The following is a 27,463-nucleotide window of genomic DNA, read 5'->3' on the forward strand; positions in this document are numbered from 1 at the left end:
ATGCATTCATCTGCTCTATCCTCCTATTCCTGCCCTCACTAGCTCGTAGCACCGGGAGTAATCCAGATATTACTACCCTTGAGGACCTCCTTTTTAAATTTCTGCCTAACTCTCTGTATTCTCCCTTCAGAATCTCAATCTTTTCCCTTCCAATGTCGTTGGTTCCAATGTGGACAATGACCTCCTGCTGGCACCACTCCCACGTGAGAACATTCTGCACCCTCTCTGATGTATCCTTGATCCTGGCACCAGGGAAACAACACACCATTCTGCTTTTTCTCTGCTGACCACAGAAACGTCTGTCTGTACCTTGGACTACAGAATCCCCTCATTGCATTAGGGCCAGTCTCAATACCAGAAACTTGGTTGTTTGTGCTACATTCCCCTGAGAATCCATCATCCTCTACATTTTTCAAAACAGCATACCTGTTTGCAATGGGTATATCCACAAAAGACTCCTGCACTAGGTGCCTACCTCTTCACCCTTCCTAGAGTTAGCCCATCTATGTGACTGTATCTGAGACTTTTCCCCCCTTCCTGTAACTGACATCCATCACGTACTGTTGCTGGTGCAAATTCCTCATCGCTTCTACCTGTCTCTCCAACCGATCCACTCAATCTGATAAGATTCGCATTCAACAGCATTTATGGCAGATATAATCCGCAGTAACCCTTAAACTCTCTTTGAACTCCCACATCTGACAAGAAGTACATATTGACAGGATTCAAGGATGAAAGGAACATAAGCATTTCAGCGGGGTTCTATGTTACTAGGCCAAGCATGTGATTCTCTTTGTCCAGCACGATTTGACTGGCCTTCTATCCTCAACTAAATTGTGCACATGTAATCGAAATGAAAAATAGCTGCGACGGAACTTGGAGTGATTGGAATAAGTCATTTTTATCTATCTGAACATGTGGTCTCAACTTGTGAGGATGTGAGACCCGACAAGGGGCAATTGGATTAATCAGGCACTTACATAGTACACATTAAAGACAGCTATAAACATAATGCTCTGCATATGAAACACGTGCATACAACCATGTGACATGCAATCTTGACCATGTAATTGATCATTAAAAATTAATCATAGTTATTTCTGTGAAGCTGAATTAATTACACACAACGTTAAACGTGTCGCCCACAAGCCACAATTTACAAAGACAATCTAAAGGTTTCATAGGCTGCCCGGGGGCATGGAGCTGATGTCTTTCACCTTGAGCTGTAAGTATTTGCCAACATGTTCTTACAGACAAGGTTGCCTTTCTTGGTTTACGGGAGTGTGACTCTGGTTGGGTTTCAGGTTGACTGAGTTAATGAAATGTTAACACTGATTTCTGTCCACAGATATTGCCAGACCTGCTGAGCTCTTCTAGTAACTTCTGTTATTGTTTCCATACATAATATGTGGAGGTAGAGTAAAATTGTATGTGATAACTAACTAGCTTTCCCTGAGAGAGACTCCCAGTGAAGCATCTTGAGCTTGACCCTTAGCCAATTTTTGGTAAAATTCAGTCTACTGTCTCTATCCTCGTTGCAAAAGACACAGAAAACATCCCAAAAATACATGAAAACTATGCAACACCAGGTTATGGTCCTGTTGGTGTGAGATTTTTAACTTTGTCTACCACAATACATCACCAGTACCTCCACATCATGAAAGCAATGATAATGATAATGAGAAGGTAAGAACTTATAAACAATCACTATGGAAATGCTACTGGGAAACTATTCGAAGTAATTACTGTCATGATCCTTAGACCTGATAGCTTGTAACTTAGGGCCTTCAGAAAAGGGGCTCAGAGATGACACATGCATTAATTGTGAACTTCCAAAATTCCTAGGTGCAGAAAAGTTCCCAGCAGATTGGAAATTACAAATGTAACATCACTGAAATACTTGAGTTATTTGGTGAAGTGACAAAGAAGGTAGATAAAGGGAGAAGTGAAGATGTGGTCTTTCCAAATTTTGGAATTTCCAAACGGCATTGAATTGGGTGCCACAAAAAAAAGATTACTACTGTTATGGACTAGGCTAGACCACTCAAAACATTCTTGAGCAGGCAACACAGACCATAACTTTGCAATTTGTTTCAGTAAGTGTACAGTGAGAATTACCCAGAGTAAGTTAACTAGGTTGACTACTAGGTTTTAAAACAAACAGAAATTTATTCACAAAATTACACAATGAAACACAAAGAACAAAATAAAGAACCCCTACAGAACTCAGTCTGTCTAAACTAGACCTAATAATGCTGTTCCGAATATCCACAGCAGACCCAATAAGCAAACCCCCTGAATAAAAACAGTTAATGAATGGAACAGATGCTTACAGGTTTTAGCTCGAAGGTCAGAAAGAGAGAGAGGGACTGTTTCCTCACAGCTGAACTTCTAACTCGTTCTGGACTAAACTGCTCAGCTCGAGAGCTGACCACTTCCCTTTCATTACACAGGTCACTTCTGAAACATGAACATTTTGGTCTGAAGACTCATCTGTTAACATATAAACAAAAAGGCTTTTCAATACCCTTCGATCTCTGTACCAAACCAGTCTAATTGGAGCCGGGAGTGTTTTATTACCCCTCTGAAAAAGACTAAGGACTCCGTATCCTTGAGAAAGGGAACAGCTTTTAGAAAAAAGGGATCAGCTTTGTGATATTACACAAAGCAAGAGCTCATCATGCAGGGGAACACAGTATTGTACATGAAAATATGAATTAACTAATTGGAAGCAGCGAATGGGGATAAATGTGTCATTTTCAGGATAGGCAAGGTGCAACCAGTGGGGTGCCACATGATCAGTGCCCTGCCTCAACTATCAGCAATCTATGTCAATGATTTGGGTGAAGGGACTGTATGACTAGTAGCTAAATTTGCTCATGGTAGAAAGATAAGTAGGCAAGTAAGTTGTCAAGATAACTGAGTTTACCAAGTGATGTAGGTAGGTAGTTTCAATGAGTGAACAAAGCTTTGCCATATGGACTATTATGTAGGAAAATGTGAAGTTATCTACTTTTGTAGAATGAGTAGAAAATAATTATTATTAATCAATATTATTTGAATAGAGAGAAACAGCAGAGCCATATGATAAAGGGAGGTCTGGGTGTCTTGGTACAAACCTTCACACAGTTTTGTATGCAAGGTCCAGTCAATGATTAGGGAAGAAATTAACTGTTGTAATGGTACGGTTTTGATTTCTTTATTTCAGAAAGGATGTAATTGGATTAAAAGCAGTTCACAGAAGGTTCATTCAACAGATTCGTGGAATGAAGGAGTTTGTTCCTGATGGAAAATTGAGCAGGTTGAGCTGCTTGTTTGGATTAACAAGTGTCCAAGATTATAAGGCTCAGATGACTGTGAGATTAGACATAATCTTATCAAACGGTACACCAAGCTGAGGGGCCAAATAGCATACCTTAAATCATCTGATCTTGTTTCAGAGAAGGAGATTTCTTCCTGGTGATCTGACAAATATTTAGTTTTCAATGAACATTGCCAAAGAGATTAGGTAGCAGTTATCATGCTGCAGTTTGGGGAACTTGCTGTGCTCAATTTCGTTCAATTTCTTGCATTCTAACAGTGACTACCTTTCAAAAATGCTTTGACAAAAGAACATGGTGCAGATGCTGGAAATGTGTAACATTACAGAAAATACTGAAAATTCATCATAGGTCAAGTAGGATCTATAGAGAGAGTATTAATGTTAATTTTGCATGTCTGTGACTTTTCATTCTAACTGGGGAGGAAATAGAACTGTAAGAGGTTTGAGCAATTCAAAGTGAGTGGACATTAGGAAAGTAACAAAAAGGAAGGTCAGTGTTCAAGTGATGATCAGGGGAGATTATACTCGAAGGGTTTCAAGCTGAAAGGCTTTTTGTTTCAGTCTACTCAGTTGGCTGTAAAACACGTGTCCTGAAGTTTTCAAAGGCGCTACATAAATGAGACAAAATGATGACATTTCTACATTTGTTTGAGCTATGGGGGAGTTAAAATGTTTGGCCATGGGGCAGTAGGGTTAATTGGTGTGGGTGTCCTGGAGATGTTCTCCAACGCATCTCATCCACGTTCCGCACCTTCGCCCTCGAACCCCACCCCTCCAGCTGAAACAAGGACATAACCCCACTGGTCCTCACCTTCCACCCCACCAACCTCTGTGTACATCGCATCATCCACCGACATTTCCGCCGCCTAGAAATGGACCCCATCACAAGTGATATATTTCCCTCCCCACCCCTATCCGCTTTCCATAAAGACTGTTCCCTCCGTGACTACCTGGGTCAAGCCCACACCCCCTAACAGCTCACCCTCCCCTCCTGGTACCTTCCCCTGCCACTGCAGGAAGTGCAAAACCTGCGCCCACACCTCCCCTCTCACCTCCGTCCAAAGCCGCAAAGGAGCCTTCCACATCCATCAGAGTTTTACCTGCACTTCCACACATGTCATTTACTTAATCTAATCCTGCCGATGCAGTCTCCTCTACATTGGGGAGACTAGATGCCTACTCGCAGACCGCTTCAGAGAAGATCTCCGGGACACCCGCACCAATCAACCCCACTGCCCTGTGGCCGAACATTTCAACTCCCCCTCCCATTCTCTCGAGGACATGCAGGTCCTGGGCCTCCTCCATCGCCACTCCCTTACCATCTGACGCCTGGAGGAAGAACACCTCATCTTCTGCCTCAGAGCCCTTCAACCCCATGGCGTCAATGTGGATTTCATCAGCTTCATTTTCCTCTCTCCCATTTATCTCTCCACCCCCAAGACTCCCAGCCTCAGTCCTGAAGAAGGACTTTTGCCCGAACCGTCGATTTTCCTGTTCCTTGGAAGCTGCATGATCTGCTTGCTTTTCCAGCACCACTCTAATCTTGAGGTTTATTTGGAAGCATTAGTTTTTGGAGCGCTGCTCCTTCATCAGGTGGTTGAGGAGAATAAGATTGTAAGACACAGGCTAGATGTATTAATCATGACAAATGCAGGGTTACGGGGATAAGGTAAGGGGTGTGTCTGTATGGGATGCTCTTCAAAGGGCCAGTATGAACCCAATGAGCTGAATGGCTTGCTTCCACACAGTAGGGATTCTATGATTCAAATATACCTGATAATTATTTTTCAAATGTTAAAAAAAAAGTTGCTTTAGGTTACTGTTCGTTGAAGCTATTTGCATGTACAGAAATGTTTCTTGCCTGGAGAGTGATGCAATGTTGACAGAATAATACATGCCTGCCAGTTTTGTATGGCTCAAAACATGTATTGGTATCTTAGGTTACCTGTGGAGATGTTTTGTAATTTAGGAGGTTCAGTAGAAATTCTGTTAAGATATGAATTTTTTTATGTTTCACTCTTTACAAGTTTCTGTCCATTATTTTTGTTGACTTGTGGAAGGGGATCTTTCTAGCTAAATATTTTGTAGAATTCTGAGTTGGTGCAGCTGATTGTGTCAGCCTGGTGTACAGAGCAATTGTCACCACGTTCCTATGCTGAAATGTGACCTGGAATGCATATGAGTGCTAGAGAAATTCCACCAATAATGCTTCTACTGCTTTCTCCAGATTCAGTGGGAGGACTGTTAAACAAATGCTGTCCTCTTTGAAGTCAGCTCTTCAAGCATTGAGGCAAAGCTCCTGCCAAACCCAATTGCCAGTAACTGAACACTGGACCCCACCAGGGCATGTTTTCTCAATGTCCAGCATTCCAAAGGAGTATATAAAGTTGACACAAAGATGCAGTGAACCTCTCCTTGAAGCATGGCAACAGTGATATAAATAATTGGAGTCAAAAGTCGCTCAACACCCGGTTCTCATCCAGCAGGTTTGTTTGAAGTCACAAGCTTTCAGAGCGCTGCCCCTTCATTAGGTGAAGTGAAGAGAGTGCCCAGGCACAGACTTCATACTCAGAGAGATCAAAAGATCCTTCAAGTAGTATGAGTTGAGTATCAACGGGCTGACTAATAGGTCTTTGCAGGTGTTCAGGAGTGTCAGATGATGTGAGTAAAGTGTCAAGAGTAAAGGAGCAGTGCTCTGAAAGCTTGTGATTCCAATGAACCTGGTGGACTATAACCAGGTGTCGTGTGACTTCAGACTTTGTCCATCCCTGTCCAACACTGGCATCTCCACATCATTAGTGACTGAAAGGAGCTTGTTACAAGTTGGTCAAAATGGCATTAAGCTTTGAGTCTAACTGCCTTGTGATAAGGAATCGAAGAAAAGGAAAGGTTCCCGCTACCTCATCCAACACATTGCTCCATGTGCCCAAAGATGTGCAGTAAGTATTTAGTCACATGTCGATGCACCGTATGTTTGTGCTGCCCTGAATGGGGGTCATCCTCGAATTAAGCGACAGCCAATGACCATCGACTGCTATTATTAAATTATTTTAAAAACTAACTTTATTTGGCAGCACGGTGACTCAGTGGTTAGTACTGCTGTCTCACAGCGCCAGGGACCCGGGTTCAATTCTAGCCTCTGGCGTCTGTGTGGAGTTTGCGCATTCTCCCTGTGTCTGCTTGGGTTTTCTCTGGGTGTTCTGGTTTCCCCCCCACAGTCACAACGGTGTGCAGGTTAGGTGAATTGGCCAAGCTAAATTGCCCATAGTGTTAGGTTCATTAGTTAGAGGGAAATGGGTCTGGATGGGTTACTCTTTGGAAGGTCAGCGTAGACTTGTTGGGCCAAATGGCCTGTTTCCACACTGTAGGGAATCTAATCTAATCCAATCTGATGTTATGAAATTATTTAAGGCTTCTTTTTCCTTTCTTTGACCTTGAGTAAGATTTAATCATTCTGTTATATAAGGAAGAGTATGCTGGATACTGCCATCAAGGTGAAGCAAGATAAAGTGATGCATACTGCTTGGATTAAAACCTGTTGCTCTTAAAAAGTCAACATGAGTTTCATAATCTCATTCTGAACAAATTTGAACTGTGTATATCAGTTTCATCAAACCTTTGAGCAGTTCGGGAAATAGTTTATATACCTTTTAGAATTTGGTAAAATCTGGAAGGAAATTACAATCGGAATAAAATTTAAAGTTTTAATCTGTTTATTGTACATCAACTTCTTTAGAAAATTAAAAATCATTGATGTGATGTTCTTGGAGACCCCAGTAACTAAAGGAAAAGGGCTATTCAACATCTTGCTCTTGTTTTTGGTTGAAGTCCTTTCATGATCTCATGGTGTCAATATTGAGGATTGAAGAAAATAGGATCATTTGATATTTTAGTAATATCTAGATATTGAACTTTGATAAATGACCCTTTCTTTTTTAACAAATATGTGAAATTTTGCACTTTTCAGATGTTCTCTCTCCTCTGTATCCAGGTACTGTATCTGTTTAGAACACACCTAAGAGTCAGTTAATCAAAAGCTGGTCCTTTCTGTGGAAGAAATAGTGTATGGTGTTGTCATGTAATGCCCTGACTCTTTTGTTAAATTCCAGCAGCTGGTAACAGCTTGGCAAATTATGAGTTTCCTGGTTTAAATCAAGTCTAAATTGCAGACATAACAAACCATCAGCTGTGCAAATACTGCACCTCTGTTTGGTTTCACAAGAAGAAAGAGATTAGAATGAGTACTTAGTGATCATAATTACTGGTAAGAGGCAAATACTAGGCTCAGTCAGACTAAAGATTGTTTCATTACATCCAATTAACACCCACTTGATTATTCCTATTTACGATTGTTTGATGATTGAGCAATAAGGATGTCAGACAACAAACATGTAGAAAGCCACATGGGTCATTGATAACCATATGGTGATTTGACTCAGTCTTGGGCTTGGCTTTGATGATTTTGATTCGTTTTAATAGATATCAAGGGGATGATTTTCACCAAATACTGTAATTTAATGAGCAGATTGTTTAGAGGAGATGAATTAAATGGAGCCTGGGTAATGTTATGTTTAGTTGCGGGTTGAATTTTTTTTTCTGGAGGCACTCCTGATGATTGCTTTGATTTTTCAAAATTCCATGATGAGATATGGGCAATCTCCTCCATGTTGGTGAGATTAGGCATAGGCTGTATGGCTGTTTGTGGAACATCTCTGCTCTGTCCGTAGGAATGATCCTCCAGTCATCCTGTTGCTTGCCATTATCAAGACATCATCTTGCTCTCATATTGGCATTTATGTCTTAGGCATGTTGCGGTGTTGCAGCGGAAATGAATACAAGCTGGAAGAGCAGCATCTCAGTGTCCACTTAGGCACTTTGCAGCCTTCAGTACACAACATTGAGGTCTATAACATTACAGCATGAAAACTGTCCTCCATTCTGATTGTACCCCAATGCACCCAACTCCCACCTCCCCCCATGTCTTGTTTGCATGGATTTGCTCTCACGGAAGTTAACCTGTTTTTAACTTCACATCGACCATTAGCAACTATTTTGCATCAAACTTGTTCCTGTTTGGAGGGTCAGTGTGGACTCCACATGCTGAATGGCCTGCTTCCACACTGTAGGGATTCTATGGTTGCTCACAGCAAAAGTCAAAGGGAGTCCTAATATTATTATATTACTTACATAACTAATCTAATGTAAGTAATCTAATAGTATTAGGACTCCCTTTGACTTTTGCTGTGAGCAACCATAGAATCATAGAATCCCTACAGTGTGGAAACAGGCCATTCAGCCTGTGGAGTCCACACTGACCCTCCAAACAGCATCCCACCCAGACCCTCCACACCCCCCTCCCAACTCACCCTTTCCTGGTAACCCTGCATTTCCCATGACATAACCCACACGTCCCTGGACAGTAGGAACAATTTAGCATGGCCAATCTTCACATCTTTGGGCTTGTATCTTTTCCATTTGTTCCTTCTCCTTTCATCACCAGCATAAAAATATTATTTTCTCACCTCCTTCCTTTCTGGAGAACAAACATTTCATACTTGAAACATTAGCTTTGATCCTCTTTCCGTAGAGACGATGGCCTAGTGATATTATTGCTGGACTGTTAATCCAGAGACCCAGTTAACATTCTGAGGACCCGGGTTCAAATCCTGCCGTGGCAGATAGTGGAACATGAATTCAATGAACATCTGGAATTAAGCACCTAATGATGACCGTGAATCTGTTGTTGATTGTCGGAAAAACCCATCTGGCTTACTAATATCCTTTAAGGAAGATAAGACATTACCTGGTCAGGCCTCCATGTGACTCCAGACCCACAGCAATGTGTTGACTCTTAACTGCTCTCGGGGCAATTAGGGATGGGCAATAAATGCTGGTCCAGCCAGTGACACCCTCATCCTGTGAATGAATAAAAAAAAACAAGTGCTGCCAGAGCTCCCAAGTTCCTCCAATCTTTCTGTTTTGATTTCAGTTCTCTAGCTTCCTCAGTATTTGCTTTTAAATTATTGACTGACTTGAACCATGTGACTCTCTGGGGCCTTTTCAGCGGTTGCAGCAGTTAAGAATAGAGTCACAAGTTAATCAGGCCATGTAAAGACAGCAGATTATTTCCTTGAAGGACATTTCTGAACTATACAAATTTTTAATGACAATCACTGATCATTTTATGATCACTGATAGTGAGGCAAGCCTTCAATTCCAGATTATATTAAATATAAATTATTAAATTCCACCAGCTGCAGAAATGGCAATTACATGCAGGAGACCCGAACTAGGAGCAGGGGTAAGCCTTTCAGCCCCTTAACCACCTCCGCCCCTCAATAAGATTGTGGCTGATGTGATTGTTACCTCTTGTCTGCAGTCCAGTACAGCCCTGATAAGAATCAATCTAATTTTGCCTTTAAAATATTCCAGGATTCTGTTACTATCATTTATCGGGAAGAGAGTTAATTTGAACCAAAGTTGCCAAGAACATTGGCCTACGTCTCTGGATTGCCACTCCAGTGACAGTACCTCTGTGTCATCTTCCCATTATGGCCCCTATCTTACTGCAAGGCAAAAACTGTTATCATTATTACACCACTGCATAAACATATTGATTTCTACTTACCCACACACTGCTAAAATCTTGGTTATGTGGATTTATTTTGGGATACCACAAATTCAGAAAAAACAGTCTTGACTCCAAAGAATATATTTGAAGCAAAGCAGGCTCGAAACTTTTTCATTAGATGTGCTGTAACTAACTCAATAATTTAATGGTCCTCATGTCCTAACTTTAATGTCTCATGAATCTTGAGGTTGACGACTAGCAATTATGATTGAATCAAGATGTGGATTGATATATGTGTCACAGTCAAAGAGTTGGTATGAGGTTTGAGATTTGCAGAAAAAGACATTTGGACAAAACTGATTGCAAGATCAGACTCGAGGAAGAAAAGATCCCTTTCCCATCAAGAAAGTAATTTTAATTTATTCCGTTTTGTCTTGTTTATAATGTTATTTTGAGTTTCACTTGCATATTACAAGTATTTTTACTATTTGTAATTCTTCTTTTGTTACAGTATCTAATATTATTTTACTTTAGATTATATTAAGGAAGAGTTTAAGAAATCTAAAATCCAGACATCTTTAACACCACAGTTAAGAATATGCTGCATCTCAGAGCAGTTTTGTGAATTTTGTCTGCATGTATACTTTAGTTGGTAAAAACAAGGACTGCAGATGCTGGAAACCAGATTCTAGATTAGAGTGGTGCTTACTTGAGTCGTAAATTCATACCTCCCTAATAAGGTGACTCATTGTAACTAATGAACTTTTACCAAAGAACAACACAGGACAGGAACAGGCCCTTCGGCCTTCCAAGCCTGTGCAGACACATTTTGCCCTTCCGTGCTAAACCTGTCTTCACTTGCAGAATCTGTATTCCTCTATTCCCTTCCTATTCGTGTATTCATCCAGGTGCTTCATGAATGCTGGTATTGTGTCAGCTTGCACCATTGCCTCTGGCAGCATGTTCTATGCACTCACCACCCTTCGTGTGAAAAACCAGTTGATTTGTTCATTCTCAACTGGGACAGTGTTTTTTCAAGGACTGCCTATGTGCCATGATCACTATGTAGAAAGATTATAATGACACCATTGAGAAGTTCAATTGAATTCCTTTTTTGACATACTACAGTCTCCTCTAATTGAATAATATGTTTGAAGTGCATGCATTCTGAGCAGATCTAATCTGTTTTATTATATTATGTGTTAGTTTCTGAGTCACATTGGTTTCCATATAAAACTGAATTATCTTTGAATAAGGTATTCATTTATAATATGTGCAATGCTTTTATCTTCCAACCACCCAAATGACCCATTTTCCCCTAATTTTATAAACTTGATTTAAATTTCTACCATCCTGTTTTAAATTGCTAGTTTACTTCTACAAAGAGTTACGGTGATTAAAAGAATGTTTTTTTTAAGAAAGAAGGCAAATAAAATAGCTAGCAGGATCTTTGTGATTCTTTGTTGGCTTTGTACAAAACACTTGTTTGTATATCTATTACATATAGCTGCAACAGAACTGCACTTATATGGCATTTCTAACATGGCAAAGCACACCATTCCATTTCACAATGCTGCAATGGAATAAAATTTGACCCTGGACAAATAAGATATTAAGACAGGTCAACCTGGAGCGAAAGAAATGGTGAAAAGCGTGAATGAGAATTTCACTAAAGCTTATATGAATTGGATCAGTTTCAGACAGTAAACACAGAAACTTGCCCAACATTTGAGGAAAAAGGAAATGCTATTAATTTAGTGCTGGAGGTTAAACAATCCATGTGACAAATCAGAGGCAATGATTATGTTGAGCTGAGAAAAGATTGAGTCATGTGTTCTTAGACTACCCTATAGTTCAGAGCATATAAGACAATCCCATTCCTTTCTTGCCAAAGCCATGCTTTTGCATTTACTTGATATATAAGGCAACACCCCTGTACTTTTTTTTAATACTAGTAGTTGGCTTCAGTTTTTTTTCACCCAGAAATGAATGTTTTAGTTAGCAAATAGTCTGAAGTTGGCCCATGGATCAAGGCTGGGAATAGGAGTTGTGTTGTGAAGATGATGTGTGTGAGGTTTAGACCTACACACAGCAGACTATCCAATTAAAAACCACACAACACCAGGTTATAGTCCAACAGGTTTAATTGGAAGCACACTAGCTTTCGGAGCGACGCTAGCGAAAGCACACTAGCTCTGAAAGCTAGTTGTGCTTCCAATTAAACCTGTTGGACTATAACCTGGTGTTGTGTGATTTTTAACTTTGTCCAACCCAGTCCAACACCGGCATCTCTGAATCAGACTATTCAGGGCATGGTGAGTGACAAACAGAAATAGGTCCTGCAGGAAAATGAATGAAGTTGCTTATAAGCTAGAAGCCTCCATGTTTGCAAACTCATCAAATATGTACCATGCAGTGAGAGAGTTTGATGTTAGTGGAAAAACTGGTGCAAGAATAGAGTTTGAAGGAATCCATCCTGAGGAAGATGTCCAAAACCAGGTATGCCATTAGGGGAGGGACTAACCACTGGCTTGATTTTGAGAAGCACATATCACAATATAGTCCAGAAAATCATCAGAATACATAAATCAAATACAACTCAGTTTTCAGCAAAAATGTCACAAAAATGTTTAGCTCTGTTAAGAAGATACTTTATTTTAATAAGTTTTGTGGACTTGAGGTTGAAGTCATTGCTCATTTTGGTTGCTTCAGCTCACTTCAGGGAAAAGGCATACTTGTTTTAGAACTGTTTTATGTTGGCTGTTCTGCTTGAACTGTGTTTGTAAACTTGGAATTTGTGCTTAAATCCTTCAAGTTGAGAAAAGCTTGCGAAAGAACAAGCTTCTTAGTGGGTGGCTCCTGCTGCTAAGATTGTACTTCTGGAAGAGTGACTGATGCTTTTGAACAGAATGTACTTTCTTAGTGTGATGTTCTGAGAAGGATCACATCAGACTTGAAATGTGAACTCTTTCTCTCTCCAAAGATGCTGCCAGACCTGTTGAGTTTTTCCAGTGCTATTTCTTTAAGATTTTTCAGCACCCACAGTATTTTGTTTTTCTAAGTGTGGGCCTTATTCAGATTCCATATAACCAGTAGGAATAAGATGTGTCTATAAATAAATAACACCTACACTGTAGTTGTGTGTCTGATAACTATGGTTCGTCCTTTGGATGTGTGCCTGAGCAAGAAGGGTCACCAGACCCAAAACGTTAACTCTGATTTCTTTTCACAGATGGTGCCAGACCTGTTGAACTTTTCCAGCAATTTCTGTTTTAGTTTCTAATTTATAACATCTGGAGTTCTTCTGGTTTTTATTCAAGGATCAGATTTGTACCACATAGTTTGATTGTTGACTTAGAAACCTACAATGAGTCTGAGCTGTCATTATTGGTAGAATAGAATGACCAAGATGTTTTTCACCGATTGTTGGCATAATTTTGAGGAACTAAATGTAGTGTTAAGATCTTCCAGGTATTGAAATGCAACAACAACTGGAAGAGTTAAAATTTTAGACTTCAGCTAGATTTTTGCAATGCATTTACAAAACTTTGTATTGAAACTGGTTTTTCTGATTTATGTTTTCCCTTATGATAATCATGCATTGAACATTAATGAAATTAAATTGACTAGTTTCTGTCAAACCAGTTACATTAAATCAATCTGTAATTGGAAAAAGTACAAATACTGATATAGACATAATAGACTTACTCCAGAATGAGAGTGACTGTTCAATTCTGCCTGTTAATAGGCTTTATATTAATTAAATGATGCATTACGGTAACAGCATGTTAACATTATCAAATTAAAACTACTAAGTAGCTTTAACTGTGTTAAGACTTTATTTTTTTTTCTTCTTTCGTTAGTTTTCTCTCCCTACAACCTATTTTGAGTCAGGCAACCACGTGTTAAGCTAAAATGACTGTTGCTGTTCATAGGCAATTAATATTTAGCACATATTTATACCAAAAATCATGCAGATGAGAGTTACAGGCATGAAGTTATTGAATTATTGTTCGCTGACATTATCTTAACCTTGTTTCTTTCAACTTAATTTAAATTAAAGACAAATTAAGTATTAGACTAGGAATTAACATTAGCAAAAGGTGTCAAATACCTGAATGGCAAAACTCTCACTTTAGCAAAATGCGTACTCTTTCTTTATTATTGGTATAGTTTTATTTGTTGCTTTGAGTTTACTCTGCTAGTATGAAAAAGGAATCTTCAACATTAAGCATTGATGGTGAAAACAGTGGTGTACAGTGAGAAATGGTATACAGTACATGAATAATTATACATCACCAACTTTTCATTGAGACTTAACATCATACGATTCATAGGAAAAATTGGGTTAGAAGTTACTTTTGGTACTATTATAAGACAAGCAGTTACCATGTTTGTCATTCCGCTGTGTGTTACTTCAACAATGTTTGATTAATGCTGTTGAAATAGCAGTTTGTGTCATAGAGGTGTAGAGCATGGAAACAGACCCTTTGGTCCAACTTGTTCATATTCCAACCTAATCTTGTCCCACTTGCCAGCACCTGGACCATATCTCTCCAAACCCTTCCTATTCATATACCTATCCAGATGTCTTTTAAATATTGAAATTGTACTAGCCTCCATCACTTTTTCTGGCAGCTCAATCTATACACGTACCGTACTCTGCGTGAAAAAGTTGCCCCTTAGGTCTCTTTTATATCTTTCCCCTCTCACACTAAACCTATGCCCCTCTACTTCTGGACTCCCTCACCCCAGGGAAGATACTTTGTCTATTTATCCTATCCATGCCCCTCATGATTTTATAATCCTCCATAAAGTCACCATTCAGCCTCTGATGCTCCAGGGAAAACAGCCCTGACCTATTCAACCTCTCCCTATAGCTCAAATCCTCCAACCCTGGCAACATCCTTGTAAATCTTTTCTGAACCCTTTCAAGTTTCACACCATCCTTCCGATAGGAAGGAGACCAGAATTGCACGCAATTCTGAGCTGCCTTCTTGAACCACTGCGGCCCATTTGGTGCAGGTAGATCACACTGCCCTTAGGGAGGAATTCCAGGATTTTGACCCAGCAGCAGTGAAGGAATGGCAGTACTTTTCCAAGTCAGAATAGTCAGTGGCTTGGAGGGGAACTTGCAGTTGGTGTTGTTCCCATGCATCTGCTATCCTTGTCCTTCCAGAATGGAAGTGATTGTGAGCTTGGAGAGTGCTGTCTGAGGATCTTGGGCAAATTTCTACAGTACACGCTTCTGCTACTGAGCATTGGTGGTGGAGGGATTGGTTGTAGATGTGGTGCCAATCCAGCAGGCTGCTTTATTCTGGATGGTAGCAAGCTTCTGAAGGGTTGTTGGGCTGCACTCATCCAGGCAAGGGTGGGGGGGGGGGAGGCGGTGGTATTCCATCACACTCTTTATTTGTGCCTTGTAGATGGTGGACATGCTTTGGGGAGTCAGGAGGTGAGTTACTTGCTGCAGTACTCCTCACCTCTGACCTACTGTTGTAGCAACTGTATTGAAATGGCGAGTTCATTTGAGTTTCTGGTGAATGGTAGCCTCGGTGCTGAGAGCATGGGATTCAGTGACAGTAACAAAGGGTCAAGTGGTGATGGTTAGATTGACTCTTTATTGGGGATGGTCATTGCCTGGCATTTGTGTAGCATGAATGCTCCCTGCCACTTGTAAGCCCAAACCTGTATATTGTTCAGGTCTTTACCTATTTGAACTAGACCCCATCTAGCACCACTTTCAAAACATTCTTGTAATAATCTGCTTACTTTTACTGAATTCAATCGTACTGTTGTGGAGCTTATATTTCTATAATGCTGATATTAATACAGTTTGCTCGATTTCTGTCTGTCTGCCTCAGAGAAGTGTTGAATTTAGCTAAATCAAAACTGTCATAATATAACCAAGGGAGTAACTAAATTTGGAAGCCGTTCAGGTGATATTTTCTGATTGTTCCTTCTAGCTGCTTCCTCCTGTTTTACACTGAATTAAAGTTCCACAAATGGTGACAGTAACTCTCAATGTAGTTAAATTTTATGCATACTTCAGCAGATCTGCTAAACTAGCTTGTTGATAATCAAGGACCCTTTCTGAGGCTGTGGGGTTCAAGTTCAAGCACTTCAAGTGCTCATGAAAGTACTTCTCAAAAGGTGGTGAGGTTTCTTGCCTCAACTACTGTCCCAGGTAGTTCATTCTCAACCCAGAGCCACCTCTGGTTTGAAGCTTTTCCTCTAGTCTTTAGCCACTTGGTGAAAAGGTCAGTGTTGTTGGGGGAGGCAGTTGATAAACAAGGATTTCTACACAGTCAAACTGAATGTTAACTAGGTATTTAAATGTATTCTGTTCACTATTTAAGCTTCCAGAACAAGCATGACAATTCCGTTTTCCACTTCCAGTGTAAGGCATGCATTCTAATTCTGTCTAACTCACCCTACTCATGATAAAACAACAATGGCCATTTTTAAAATATACAATGTTTAAAAAAAATGCTTGTTTCAGAAAATAGGATATTGTTGAAGAAACTAGATCATATATGCAGTCCTCTTCCATGGGTTTTAAGTTTCCATGCTTGCTCATAGACATTTCAACTTGTTCAGTTCTTCAATCTTTTATAAATACTTTCTCTAAATTCCAGTATTGCGCTAAGGGGGAAATGTGCCGCTTCAAAACAAAAGGTATGAACCATGTATTTTTAGAAAATAGATGTAAAAATAAATTGAGCATTTTTTTTCTTCTAAATTGCCTGGATTTGTTTTGAAGAGAACATACTAGTCAGTTCGAATGGCAAACATCAGTTCATTTGTCTACAAGTTGCAAGCCAGGAGAGAAGCTTATTTCGGTTAAGGACACAACAATCATGTTTCTTATGAAGAAGTTTGTCCCTTTCATTCCAGTTCTGCCACCAGCATTCATCATTAACTTTCAACCTAAGACTTCAATCAGCACAAGGCAGCTTTGACATGTACCCGAATTTTCTACACCGTTGTCTTAATTATGATGGCTATTGGCAGATTGACTGGCTTGATTTTCATTAAAGGCTGGTGGCAGTTAATTCTTGCAATCCATGTGGCCAAAGTAGTTTCATTCTGCAATGAACCTTCAATATTACAACATTAATGACATGTTGTAAGTGAGAAGAAGCTTATCTTGCCAGAAAGTGTTGATAGGTTGAGCCATGGCTTTCCAGGGATTGGTGAGCCTTATTGTTGAGATAGAGTTTTTTGGTCTAATTCTTTCCATAGCAAGGAATGTTGGGAATATTTTCTTGGAAATAAACATTGATACCAACGAAATTTGATCAGATCCTGGATCACCCAAGCACATTGACATTTTAAATAATTTATTTTTGGTCTAAGTATTAATGAGAACTAGAATGAATACTGTGACTGTGATGTAAAGAAGCACTTGCACTTCTTCTGGGACTACATTCCGTGCCAGTATTTGTTAAATTTGTCGACACTGTATTTCAATAATACCAAATGTTATGGGTTCTGTAATTTCTGAGAGCTAATTAGTAGAATGCATAATGGGAAATTAACTATGAAATGTTAAAAAAGACCAATCATTTTTTATTTGTAAGTATAAATTAAAGATTTGGTTTAGGTAACATTTGTCATGTTTAATTGCAGGTTCAATTACGATTCTGGATAATGATGATTTATAATCATTTCTATGTAATTTGATATTCATTAACTTACACAGACACATGCTGACATTAGTTCATTATTTATGTCTTCCATTTGTTAAAAGCAGCCTTAGTAAAGTCAGTCTTTATAAAGTTTTGTAAACTTGTGTTTGTAATGGAACAGCAAGCAGCTATTCAAGCTATGTGCTGATGTTTAGTGTGCTGGCTTCTTCACAAATGTGTTGATTTACCTGTAACAGACAAGAGAAAATGCCTTAATATGGAAAAGGTCATTGACATTTTTCCTCACTTTAATGGTTAATTGAATTTTAATATAATCTGGTGTGACAATTATTAATTATTTTCTATCTGGCTGTTCTCTATTTTTGTTTATTTTTTTTCTTTTGCATTCTTGTTCAGCTCTGCACATTCTTTCTTAGACTGGCAAGAAAGACCAAATAGATTGCACATTTCTCTGGATTCTATTACGACTCTGCTGACTGGAAGTTCCTTTGTGTAAGGAGAAAATTTCAGCAGTCTTTGTTTGTTTTATTTTTGCACAAATAGAATGCCAAATACATAGGCTAACCCAAAAATACTGGCACTTAGTGATGTAGATTGCTGCTCAATGCTGAACTTGAACCCAATGCAGTGTTAAATGGGAAGCTTAATTACTTTGGTACTCAGCTATTAAGGAGCTCCATTACAATTTTGAACATTAAATCCACCTTTTTTAAAACCAGCGCCAGCATAATATGTCCTGCAATCTTCAAAAAGATGTCATACCATCAGTGCCATCAGGAGAGTACAATTATGTTAATTACGTTATATGCTTGACTGAAAACCTATGTGACATTATAATTTTCCTTTCACTTCTCAAATTACAAGACATTTCAGAGGTTTCTATGACCAGAACGGATTTCTATATTCATTTTCATCCATTTCAACTAATTGTCTTTTGCCTTAACCTTTTGCACCGAAGCACATAGCTGCTTTACACACATTGGGGACATTGCTGTCAAAGACACATAATAGTTATCTTATTAAACATGTATTTAAGTAAAATAAAATCTTCATTAACTTCACATGGCCCCCACCAGAGTTTGAACGTATCAGAGTTTAAAGTTTGAACGTATCAGTTGTGCAGAAGTATTTTGAAGAATTATAATGCTACAGCCCTGAGCCAATATAATTTTTTGGGGGGCAGGAGTATGAGCCATGCCATGTTTATCTCATTAAAATAAATAGAAAGAGTGCACACAGCTCATGCATTTATTTTAACAATTTGACAAAATTAGACAGTTGTTTAATGGAAAAAATAGCATTATGTAATGTCCCTGCTATACTATAATTTTGTATTGTTAGTATTGAAGAAAACCAACTTCAGCTAATCTGCAGAGGTATGTATTGATCAGAATTAGCTTTATACTGTTGAATATAGTGATATTTAGTTAGAACAAGTGCAAATTTATGTTAATGTACTAATATTTGTCACCTTTACAATCCAAATGTATAATTGCAACAAATTTAGATTCATATTCTGTACAGTTTCCTTTTAGGGTTGATCTATTAGGACATGTATAGCGAAAACATTTTTAAAAATCAATTCTAATTTATTATTTACTCAATTCGGTTTTCATGAGATTTACAGTTGAACCTTGAATTATTTGTATGCCTTTATTACAATGATTATCTAACTTTTGAAATTAAAGAAAATAAATCATACACAGCTAACTTTTTATACTTTTTCATTTTTATTGTTTTTGATTGTATAACATTAAACAAACAATGTATTTGTATCTTGAACAATTTTAAGCAATTCATAAAGTTAGCGATTTATTTTCCACTGATATTGCTGTAGCAGCAGCAATGAACAATTAATATCTATGAATAATAACTTCCTATTTTTTTCATAAGGTTAGTAGCTGAGGGAGGCTCTAGTTCAGCAAGTGTCCGTGTCATCCATTCATGTTTTTCTGCTCATAACCTAGATATACATGCTGTAGTGCTTGAGAATGCCTCAGGACCGGATCTAAGCCAAGTGGAAATGCACCAATGTGATTTAATGCAAAAATTCCTATTCAAACTGGACGGTTCCTTATTCATTTCCTCAGATTATCATCAAATTTATGTCACCAGCAAAGTACCTTTATTGAGTTTCACAGATATATTCCTTTGCTTTTGTTGTCATTAGTTGGCATGCTGACATTTCTTATATGCCTCTGCTAATGCCTCCAAATTACTCCATCCAGAAATGTAACAATTGAACAGATAATTTTAATAAGATTTAGCTTGTCTTCAGACTGTTCTTTCCTTTCTTTATGGAACGCAAATTGTAACCTGTTTTTAGAGCAGCACGATACCGTGAACTTTAATGGGATTTGACAACATCATATTAAGCACAACAACTACGCATAATGTACCGAAAAATTGGACGTGAAATTGGAAACATAGCTGAGAACAAAGTAAATTTACATGGTTTGGTAGTTTGAATGTCTGATATCATAGTCTCTCATGCAAGCTCCATGAAAAGCAAGGGTTTAACAATGGATATCAGCAGAAAGTGCTTTTAAAGTTAAAGCTGATGGATGGCTTGTCAAAAAAAATAATTGTGCTTGTTGGAAAGTCTGGATGCGTGCTGAGGGGAGAGAGGAGGATATACAGAGAGGATGATGGGAAGTGACAGTGGTCTGTCAAGAAACAGTGGCTGCCCAGAGAAGTGTGAAGCTGGAGCTGTAAGGTGGCAGAGTAGAACAGGCTGTCAGAGCAGGAAAGTGGCTTTAATATGGTGAAAAGCAAAGGAATCCGCTTGTCAGCCCTGCTCAGTCGTGCTGAAAGAAGGGGACAGAGTAGAAAGGTAGAGATTACGAATGAAAAAGAGTATGGAGAAATGTGGAGAAAGAAAATGCAAATGGAAAAAAAAAATTGTTGGCACCAAAAATAGCAACTATACCTTGGCTGCCCTGTTGCATCTTGCTTATTTATTCGAGCTGTCATTGATAATGCAAATATTAGGCATTTTGTGTTCATTCTTCATTATCTTATTTCCTACAAGCATTACTGAATATTCTTTATTCAATTGTTATTGAAGAAGATTTAATCATTTGTTTTAACTTGTGTTCTTCCTCCTGGAATCAACATAATAGTTTTGATTTCCAATTAACTTATAAAAGATTCTCATTGGATAATGAGTAATAATTGTTTATGTTAAGATCAAATCATTTCAATTGATCCTCTCCGAGTTTATTCCTGGCAATTCTATACTTCATTTCAGAAGAGGGACTCTGCCATGATCTGTAAGATCCACATTTTAAAGTGTCACATGATTCCTAGTCTCTCAACTTGAATCAGAGGTGGACAGCCAAATAATTTGAACAGTTCAGCAGTATCATTGTCCTCCAAAATACAATCAAAGCATACTATTTTGACACCCCCATGACACATTGCCAATATTAAAGCTTCTCAAATAGAGGCACACTGTCTCAAGATGTTCAGAATGAGACCAGGAGCTGCAGTTAGAATGGTGCCAAATGATTCTATTTTGATACTGAACGAGTTAAATTGGCAATTAAATCTCCAACGTCGCGAGGGTACGTGTATACTGTTACTGAAGATTGACATTTCCTATCTTGTACCTTTTTGGCTTAACTCATAAACCAGCAATTCATAGCAAAATAAAACTAATATACATCTACAAGAAACTTTAAAATCACCTCCATTATATGCCTGTAGGTAGATGATGAATCTTTGCGGTAGTAATCTTTAGTAGTGAATGGGTGAAAATGCAACAGTATAATGCCAAAACAGCTCTGGCGGAATATGGCTAATATGTCACCATGCTGAATTATGATTTTATATTTTCTAGTTTGAACAAGGAAATTTTAAGAAGTTAATCTTGTAACATTACAGTCAGAATCAGACAGATGTATTTCATTCCATCCTTTTTTTCTTAATGGAGTTAATAGGCGTGTTCTAAGTTGTCTACCTTACTTGCATCCGTGAAAGAAGAGATTTTTGTGATACATAAAAAGTTAATAATTTAAGAGCAAATTACTGCAGATGTACTGAAAACAAAAACAATGCTGGAGATCACAGCGGATCAGGCAGCATCCATGGAGAGAGAGCAAGCTGATGTTTTGAGCTTGGATGGCACTTGCTTTCTCTCCATTGCCTGAGCCATTGTGATCTCCAGCACTTTTTGTTTTCAAGTTAACGATTTAGTTTGATTTATCCAGACTAATCTCAATAAATTATTCATAAAGATAATGGTTAGGTTAAATTTAACTATTATATGAGCAGAAGTTAATTCTCTGGCTTAAGTTTAATATTTTGGTTTGAACTGCCAATGTTGTCAATTATGTTTTACATTTGAGAAGAACGTGTAGATAGCAGCCATTCACTGAACACAATGCTGGACTGAAAGCACACTAAAGCCATCGTGATTTGAAGGATACATTTAAAACTTGTGGCTAATCCAAAAAAAATGCAAGCTTCAATTCCTAGAGGATAAATAGAACAGGATTTGGCTATTTAGTCCTTTAACGGTCTATGATTTATCATCTGATGTAACTCCACAAACCTGACTTTGATCCATATCCATTAATACCTTTGGTTAACAGAAATCTATTAATCACAGATTTAATCTCAACTGTTTATGAATTAACTCCACAGACACCAGTATCCCATCACTAAGTCACCCTTTATTTACCTATGCATATTGTTTGATACTACTCTGGCTTCCTCAGAGCCAGTTCTATGAGCGAACAGAATCTCTGTCACTCCTGTTTATGTCTGTCAGCCAGTGCTCCCTGATTGGACCAGGTTAACAGCCCCAATCAAGGAACTCATCCTCTATGATGTCCACTTGGCTGACCTCATGATAATCGCTACAATTTTCAGGAGAGAATTCCAAATTTCTGCAATTCTTTATGTAGCATTGTTCTCTATTTTCACTTCTATATTCCTGGTACATTCCTCTTGTTTTCATTCTTGAAATGTTTGGTTTTGGTTTTTTAGATACTGCTGTCTTGTAGTAGACTCCCAACTGGTGGAAATAGTTCCTCTCTTTACAGTATATTTTGTCCTTAACCTTAAACTTGAATGAAGTTATGCTTTATCTGTCTAAATTCCTAGGAGTACAGCCTTATTAATATAGTCTCAAAACTTAACCTTTGAAGACGATGTATCATTCTGGTAAATTTATGCTGCACATGCTCCCTGGGCAGAACACTCCTGCTAAGATGTGATGCCTAAAACTGCTCTCAGTATTCCACATATGGTCTAGTCAGAGCATTGCAAAATAGTTGTAACATAACCTTTACCCCATTGATTTCTAGTCCAGTGGATATAGAGTTATAGAGATTTACAGCATGGAAACAGACCCTACAGTCCAACTTGTCCATGCCGACCAGATATCCCAACCTAATCTAGTCCCATTTGCCAGCACTTGGCCCGTATCCCTCTAAACCCTTCCTATTCATATACCCATCCAGATGCCTTTTAAATATTGCAATTTTACTAACCTTCAACACTTCCATATGGCAGCTATAGCAGCTTATTCCATACACACGCCACCCTCTGCATGAAAACGTTACCCCTTAGGTCCCTTTTATATCTTTTTCCTCTCACCCTAAACCTATGCCCTCTAGTTCTGGACCCGCCCACAGCATGGAAAAGATTTTGTCTATTTATCCTATCCATGCCCCTCATGATTTTATAAACTTCTATAAGGTCACCCTTCAACCTGCAACGCTCCAGGGAAAACTGCCTCAGCCTATTCAACCTGTCCCTATAGCCCAAATCCTTGTAAATCTTTTCTGAACCCTTTCAAGTTCACAACATCCTTCCAATAAGAAGAAGACCAGAATTACATGCAACATTTCAAAAGTGGCCAAACCAATGTCCTGTAGAGCCATAACATGTCCTCCCAATTCCTATACTCCATACTCTGGCCAATAAAGGAAAGCATACCAATTGCCTTCTTCACTATCCAACTACCTGTGACACTACTTTAAAGGAGCTATGAATCTGCACTCCAAGGTCTCTTTGTTCAGCAACATTACCTAGGACCTTACCATTAAGTGTGTAAGTCCTGCTAAGATTTGCTTTTCCAAAATGCAGCACCTCGCATTTATCTGAATTAAACTCCATCTGCCACTCCTCAGCCCATTGGACTATCTGATGAAGATCCCATTGTAATCTGAGGTAACCGTCTTTGCTGTCCACTACACCTCCAATTTTTGTGTCATCTGCAAACTTACCAACTGTACCTCCTATGTTCACATCCAAATTATATATATAAATGACAAAGTAGTGGACGCAACACCAATCCTTGTGGCACACCACTGGTCACAGGCCTTCAGTCTGAAAAACAACCCTCCACCACCACTCTCTGTCTTCTACCTTTGAGCCAGTTCTGTATCCAAATGGCTAGTTATTCCGGTATTCCATGAGATCTAACCTTGCTAACCAGTCTTCTATGGGGAACCTTGTCGAATGCCTTACTGAAGTCCATATAGATCATGTCCACCACTCTGTCCTCATCAATACTCTTTATTACTTTTTCAAAAAACTCAATCATGTTCTTGAGACATTATTTTCCCCACACAAAGCCGTGTTGACTATCAGTAATTAGTTCTTGCCTTTCCAGGTATGTGTAAATCCTGTCCCTCAGGATTCCCTCCAAAAACTTAGCAACGTTAGGCTCATCAGTCTATAGTGTCCTGGCTTACCTTACCAACTTTCTTAAAAAATGGTCCCACATTAGCCAACCTCTAGTCTTCTGGCACCTCACCTCACGATGATAGAGGCAAGAGGCCCTGCAATCGCTTCACTAGCTTCCCACAGAGTTCTAGGGTATAGCTGATCAGGTCCTAGGGATTTATCCATCTTTTTGCATTTCAAGACATCTAGCACTTCCTCCTCTGTTAGTGGACATTTTTCAAGATGTCACCAGTTATTTCCCTACATTCTATGTCTTCCATGTCCTTTTCCACAGTAAATACTGATGCAAAATACTCCCCTATCTCCTACGGCTCAACACAAAGGCTGCATTGCTGATCTTTTGAGAGGCCCTATTCACTCTCTCATTACCCTTTGGATTCTCCATAACCCTATTTGTGAAAGCGATCTCATTTCCCCTTTTTGCCCTCCTGATTTCCCTCTTAAGTATTACTCCTACTGCCTTCATGCTCTTCTAAGTATTCACTCGATCTCTCCTGTTTATACCTGACATATGTTTCCTCCTTTCTCTTCACCAAACCCTCAATTTCTGTAGTCATCCAGCATTCCCTATACCTACCAGCCTTTCCTTTCACCATAATGTACTTTCTCTGGACTCTTGTTATCTCATTTCTGAACGCTTCCCATTTTCCCGCTGTCCCTTTACCTGCAAGCATCTGCCCCCAATCAGCTTTTGAAAGTTCTTACCTAATACCATCAAAATTAGCCTTCCTTCAATTTAGAACTTCAACTGCTAGATTTGGTCTATCCTTTTCAATCAGTATTTTAAAACTAATAGAATTATGGTCGCTGGCCCCAAAGTGCTCCCCCACTGACACCTCAGTAACCTGCCCTGCCTTTTTCCCAAAAGCAGGTCAAGTTTTGCACCATCTGTAGTAGGTACATCACATACTGAATCAGAAAATTGTCTTGTACGCACTTAACAAATTCCTCTCCATCTAAACCCCTAATACTATGGCAGTCCCAGTCTATGTTTGGAAAGTTAAAATCCCCTACCATAACCACCCTGTAGTTCTTACAGATAACTGAAATCTCCTTACAAATTTGTTTCTCAATTTCCCGCTGACTTTTAGGGGTCTATAATACAATCCCAATAAGGTGATCATCCCTTTCTTATTTCTCAGTTCTACCCAAATAACTTCCCCAGATGTATTTCTGGGAATATCCTCCCTAAGTACAGCTGTAATGCTATCCTTTATCAAAAACACCACTCCCCCTCCTCTCTTGCCTCCCTTTCTATCCTCCCTGTATCATTTGTATCCGAGAACATTAGGCTGCCAGTCCTGTCCATCCCTGAGTTACGTTTTGTAATTGCTTTGATATCCCAGTCCCATGTTCCTAACTGTGTCCTGAGTTCATATGCCTTCAGTGTTAGGCCTCATGCATTGAAATAAATGCAGTTTAATTTATCAGTCCTACCTTGTTCTTTGCTTTGTTCCTGCCTGCTCTGACTGACTCACTTCTTTTCTCAACTGTACCAGTTTAGATTGATCTCTTTCCTCACTGTCTCCCTGGGATTTCAACCCCCACCCACCTTACTAGTTTAAATTCTCCTGAACAGCTGTAGCAAATCTCCCTGCCAGTATATTAGTCCCCTTTCAATTTAGGTGCAATCCATCCTTCTTGTTTTACAGATCACATCTAATCCAGAAGAGATTCCAATGATCCAAAAATGTGAATCCTTCTCCCATACACCAGCTCCTCAGCCACGCATTCATCTGATCTATCCTCCTATTCCTACCCTCACTAGCTCATAGCGCCAGGAGGAATCCAGACATTACTACTCTCAAGGACCTCCTTTTTTTAAATACCTGCCGAACTTGCTTTAGTCTCCTTTCAGAATCTCATTCTTTTCCCTTCCTATGTCATGGGTACCAATGTGTACAATGACCTCCTGCTGGTCCCTCTCTTCTTTGAGAACATTTTGCACCCTGTCTGTGATATGCTTGATCCTGGCATCACGGAGACAACACACCATTGTGATCTTTCGCTGCTGGCCTGCAGAAACATCTTCGACTAGCGAGTCCCCTTACACAATTGATTGCTTGGAACCTGACATCCTCCTCATTAAATTAATGCCTGTCTTGATACCAGAAACTTCACTGTTTGCGCTACATTCCCCTGAAAATTTCATCACCTCCTACATTTTCCAAAACTAGCATACTTGTTTGAAATGGGGATAGCCACAAAAGTCTCCTGTACTACCTACTTACCTCTGCTACCTTTCTTGGAGTTAACCTGACTGTATCAGCAGCTTTTCTCCCTTCCTATAACTGCCTTTCATCACACCCCTCAGCTCTTGTAAATCCCTCATTGCAGTTAACTGTCACTCTGACCAATCCATTCAATCTGACAGGATTCAGAACCAATGATATATATTGCAGATATAATTCTCAGTAAATCATAAACTGTCTCGAAACTCTGACAAGAAGAACATATCACTCTACGAAGGCCATTTTGCTCCTTCCAATCTACAGACCCAGAAAATAGCACCATCTTATTGTTTTCACTGATCTAGGCTAACTTAATACTGACAACTTATATTTTTAAAATTTAATCAAGACATAAATCCCAATAAAACATATAATCAATCAAGAACCCAGTTTTTACAAATACATTAAGGACAAAAGGGTAACTAGGGAGAGAACAGGGCCCCTCAAAGATCAGCAATGCGGCCTTTGTGTGGAGCCACAGAAAATGGAGGAGATACTCAATGAATATTTTGCATCAGTATTTACTGTGGAAAAGGATATGAAAGAGAAACACTATAGGGAAATAGATGGTGACATCTTGCAAAATGTCCAGATAACAGAGGAGAAAGTGCTGAATGTCTTGAAATGCATAAAAGTGGATAAATCACCAGGACCTGAACAGGTGTACCCTAGAACTCTGTGGGAAGCTCAGGAAGTGATTACTGGGCCTCTTGCTGAGATAGTTGTATCATCAATAGTCACTGGTGAGGTGCAGGAAGACTGGAGGTTGGCTAACGTGGTGCCACTGTTTAAGAAGGGTGGTAAGGACAAGCCAGGGAACTATAGACCAGTGAGCCTTATGTCGGTGGTGGGCAAGTTGTTGGAGGGAATCCTGAGGGACAGGATGTAAATGTATTTGGAAAGGCAAGGACTGATTAGGGATAGTCAACATGGCTTTGTGCGTGGGAAATCATGTTTCACAAACTTGATTGAGTTTTTTGAGGAAGTA

The 27,463-nt window shown here is 39.1% G+C and overlaps 1 protein-coding gene across 4 annotated transcripts in view; it reads left to right on the plus strand.

The window, feature by feature from the left end:
- Window positions 1-27,463, plus strand: part of lrmda (leucine rich melanocyte differentiation associated) — an 885,542-nt gene that overhangs the window by 437,336 nt on the left and 420,743 nt on the right. Inside the window, exon 1 of one of the 4 annotated variants that reach the window (XM_043678942.1) lies at window positions 6,140-6,261. The exons of the other annotated variants lie outside the window; for them this stretch is intronic. Within the exon in view, the coding sequence (XP_043534877.1) occupies window positions 6,155-6,261 (107 nt within the window). The 5' untranslated portion in view covers window positions 6,140-6,154. Of the gene's footprint in view, window positions 1-6,139; window positions 6,262-27,463 lie in introns of those variants that run through there. 4 annotated transcript variants of the gene reach the window in all.

The sequence above is a fragment of the Chiloscyllium plagiosum genome, chromosome 38 (genome assembly GCF_004010195.1).
Source record: "Chiloscyllium plagiosum isolate BGI_BamShark_2017 chromosome 38, ASM401019v2, whole genome shotgun sequence".
In the NCBI taxonomy this organism is placed as follows: domain Eukaryota; kingdom Metazoa; phylum Chordata; class Chondrichthyes; order Orectolobiformes; family Hemiscylliidae; genus Chiloscyllium; species Chiloscyllium plagiosum.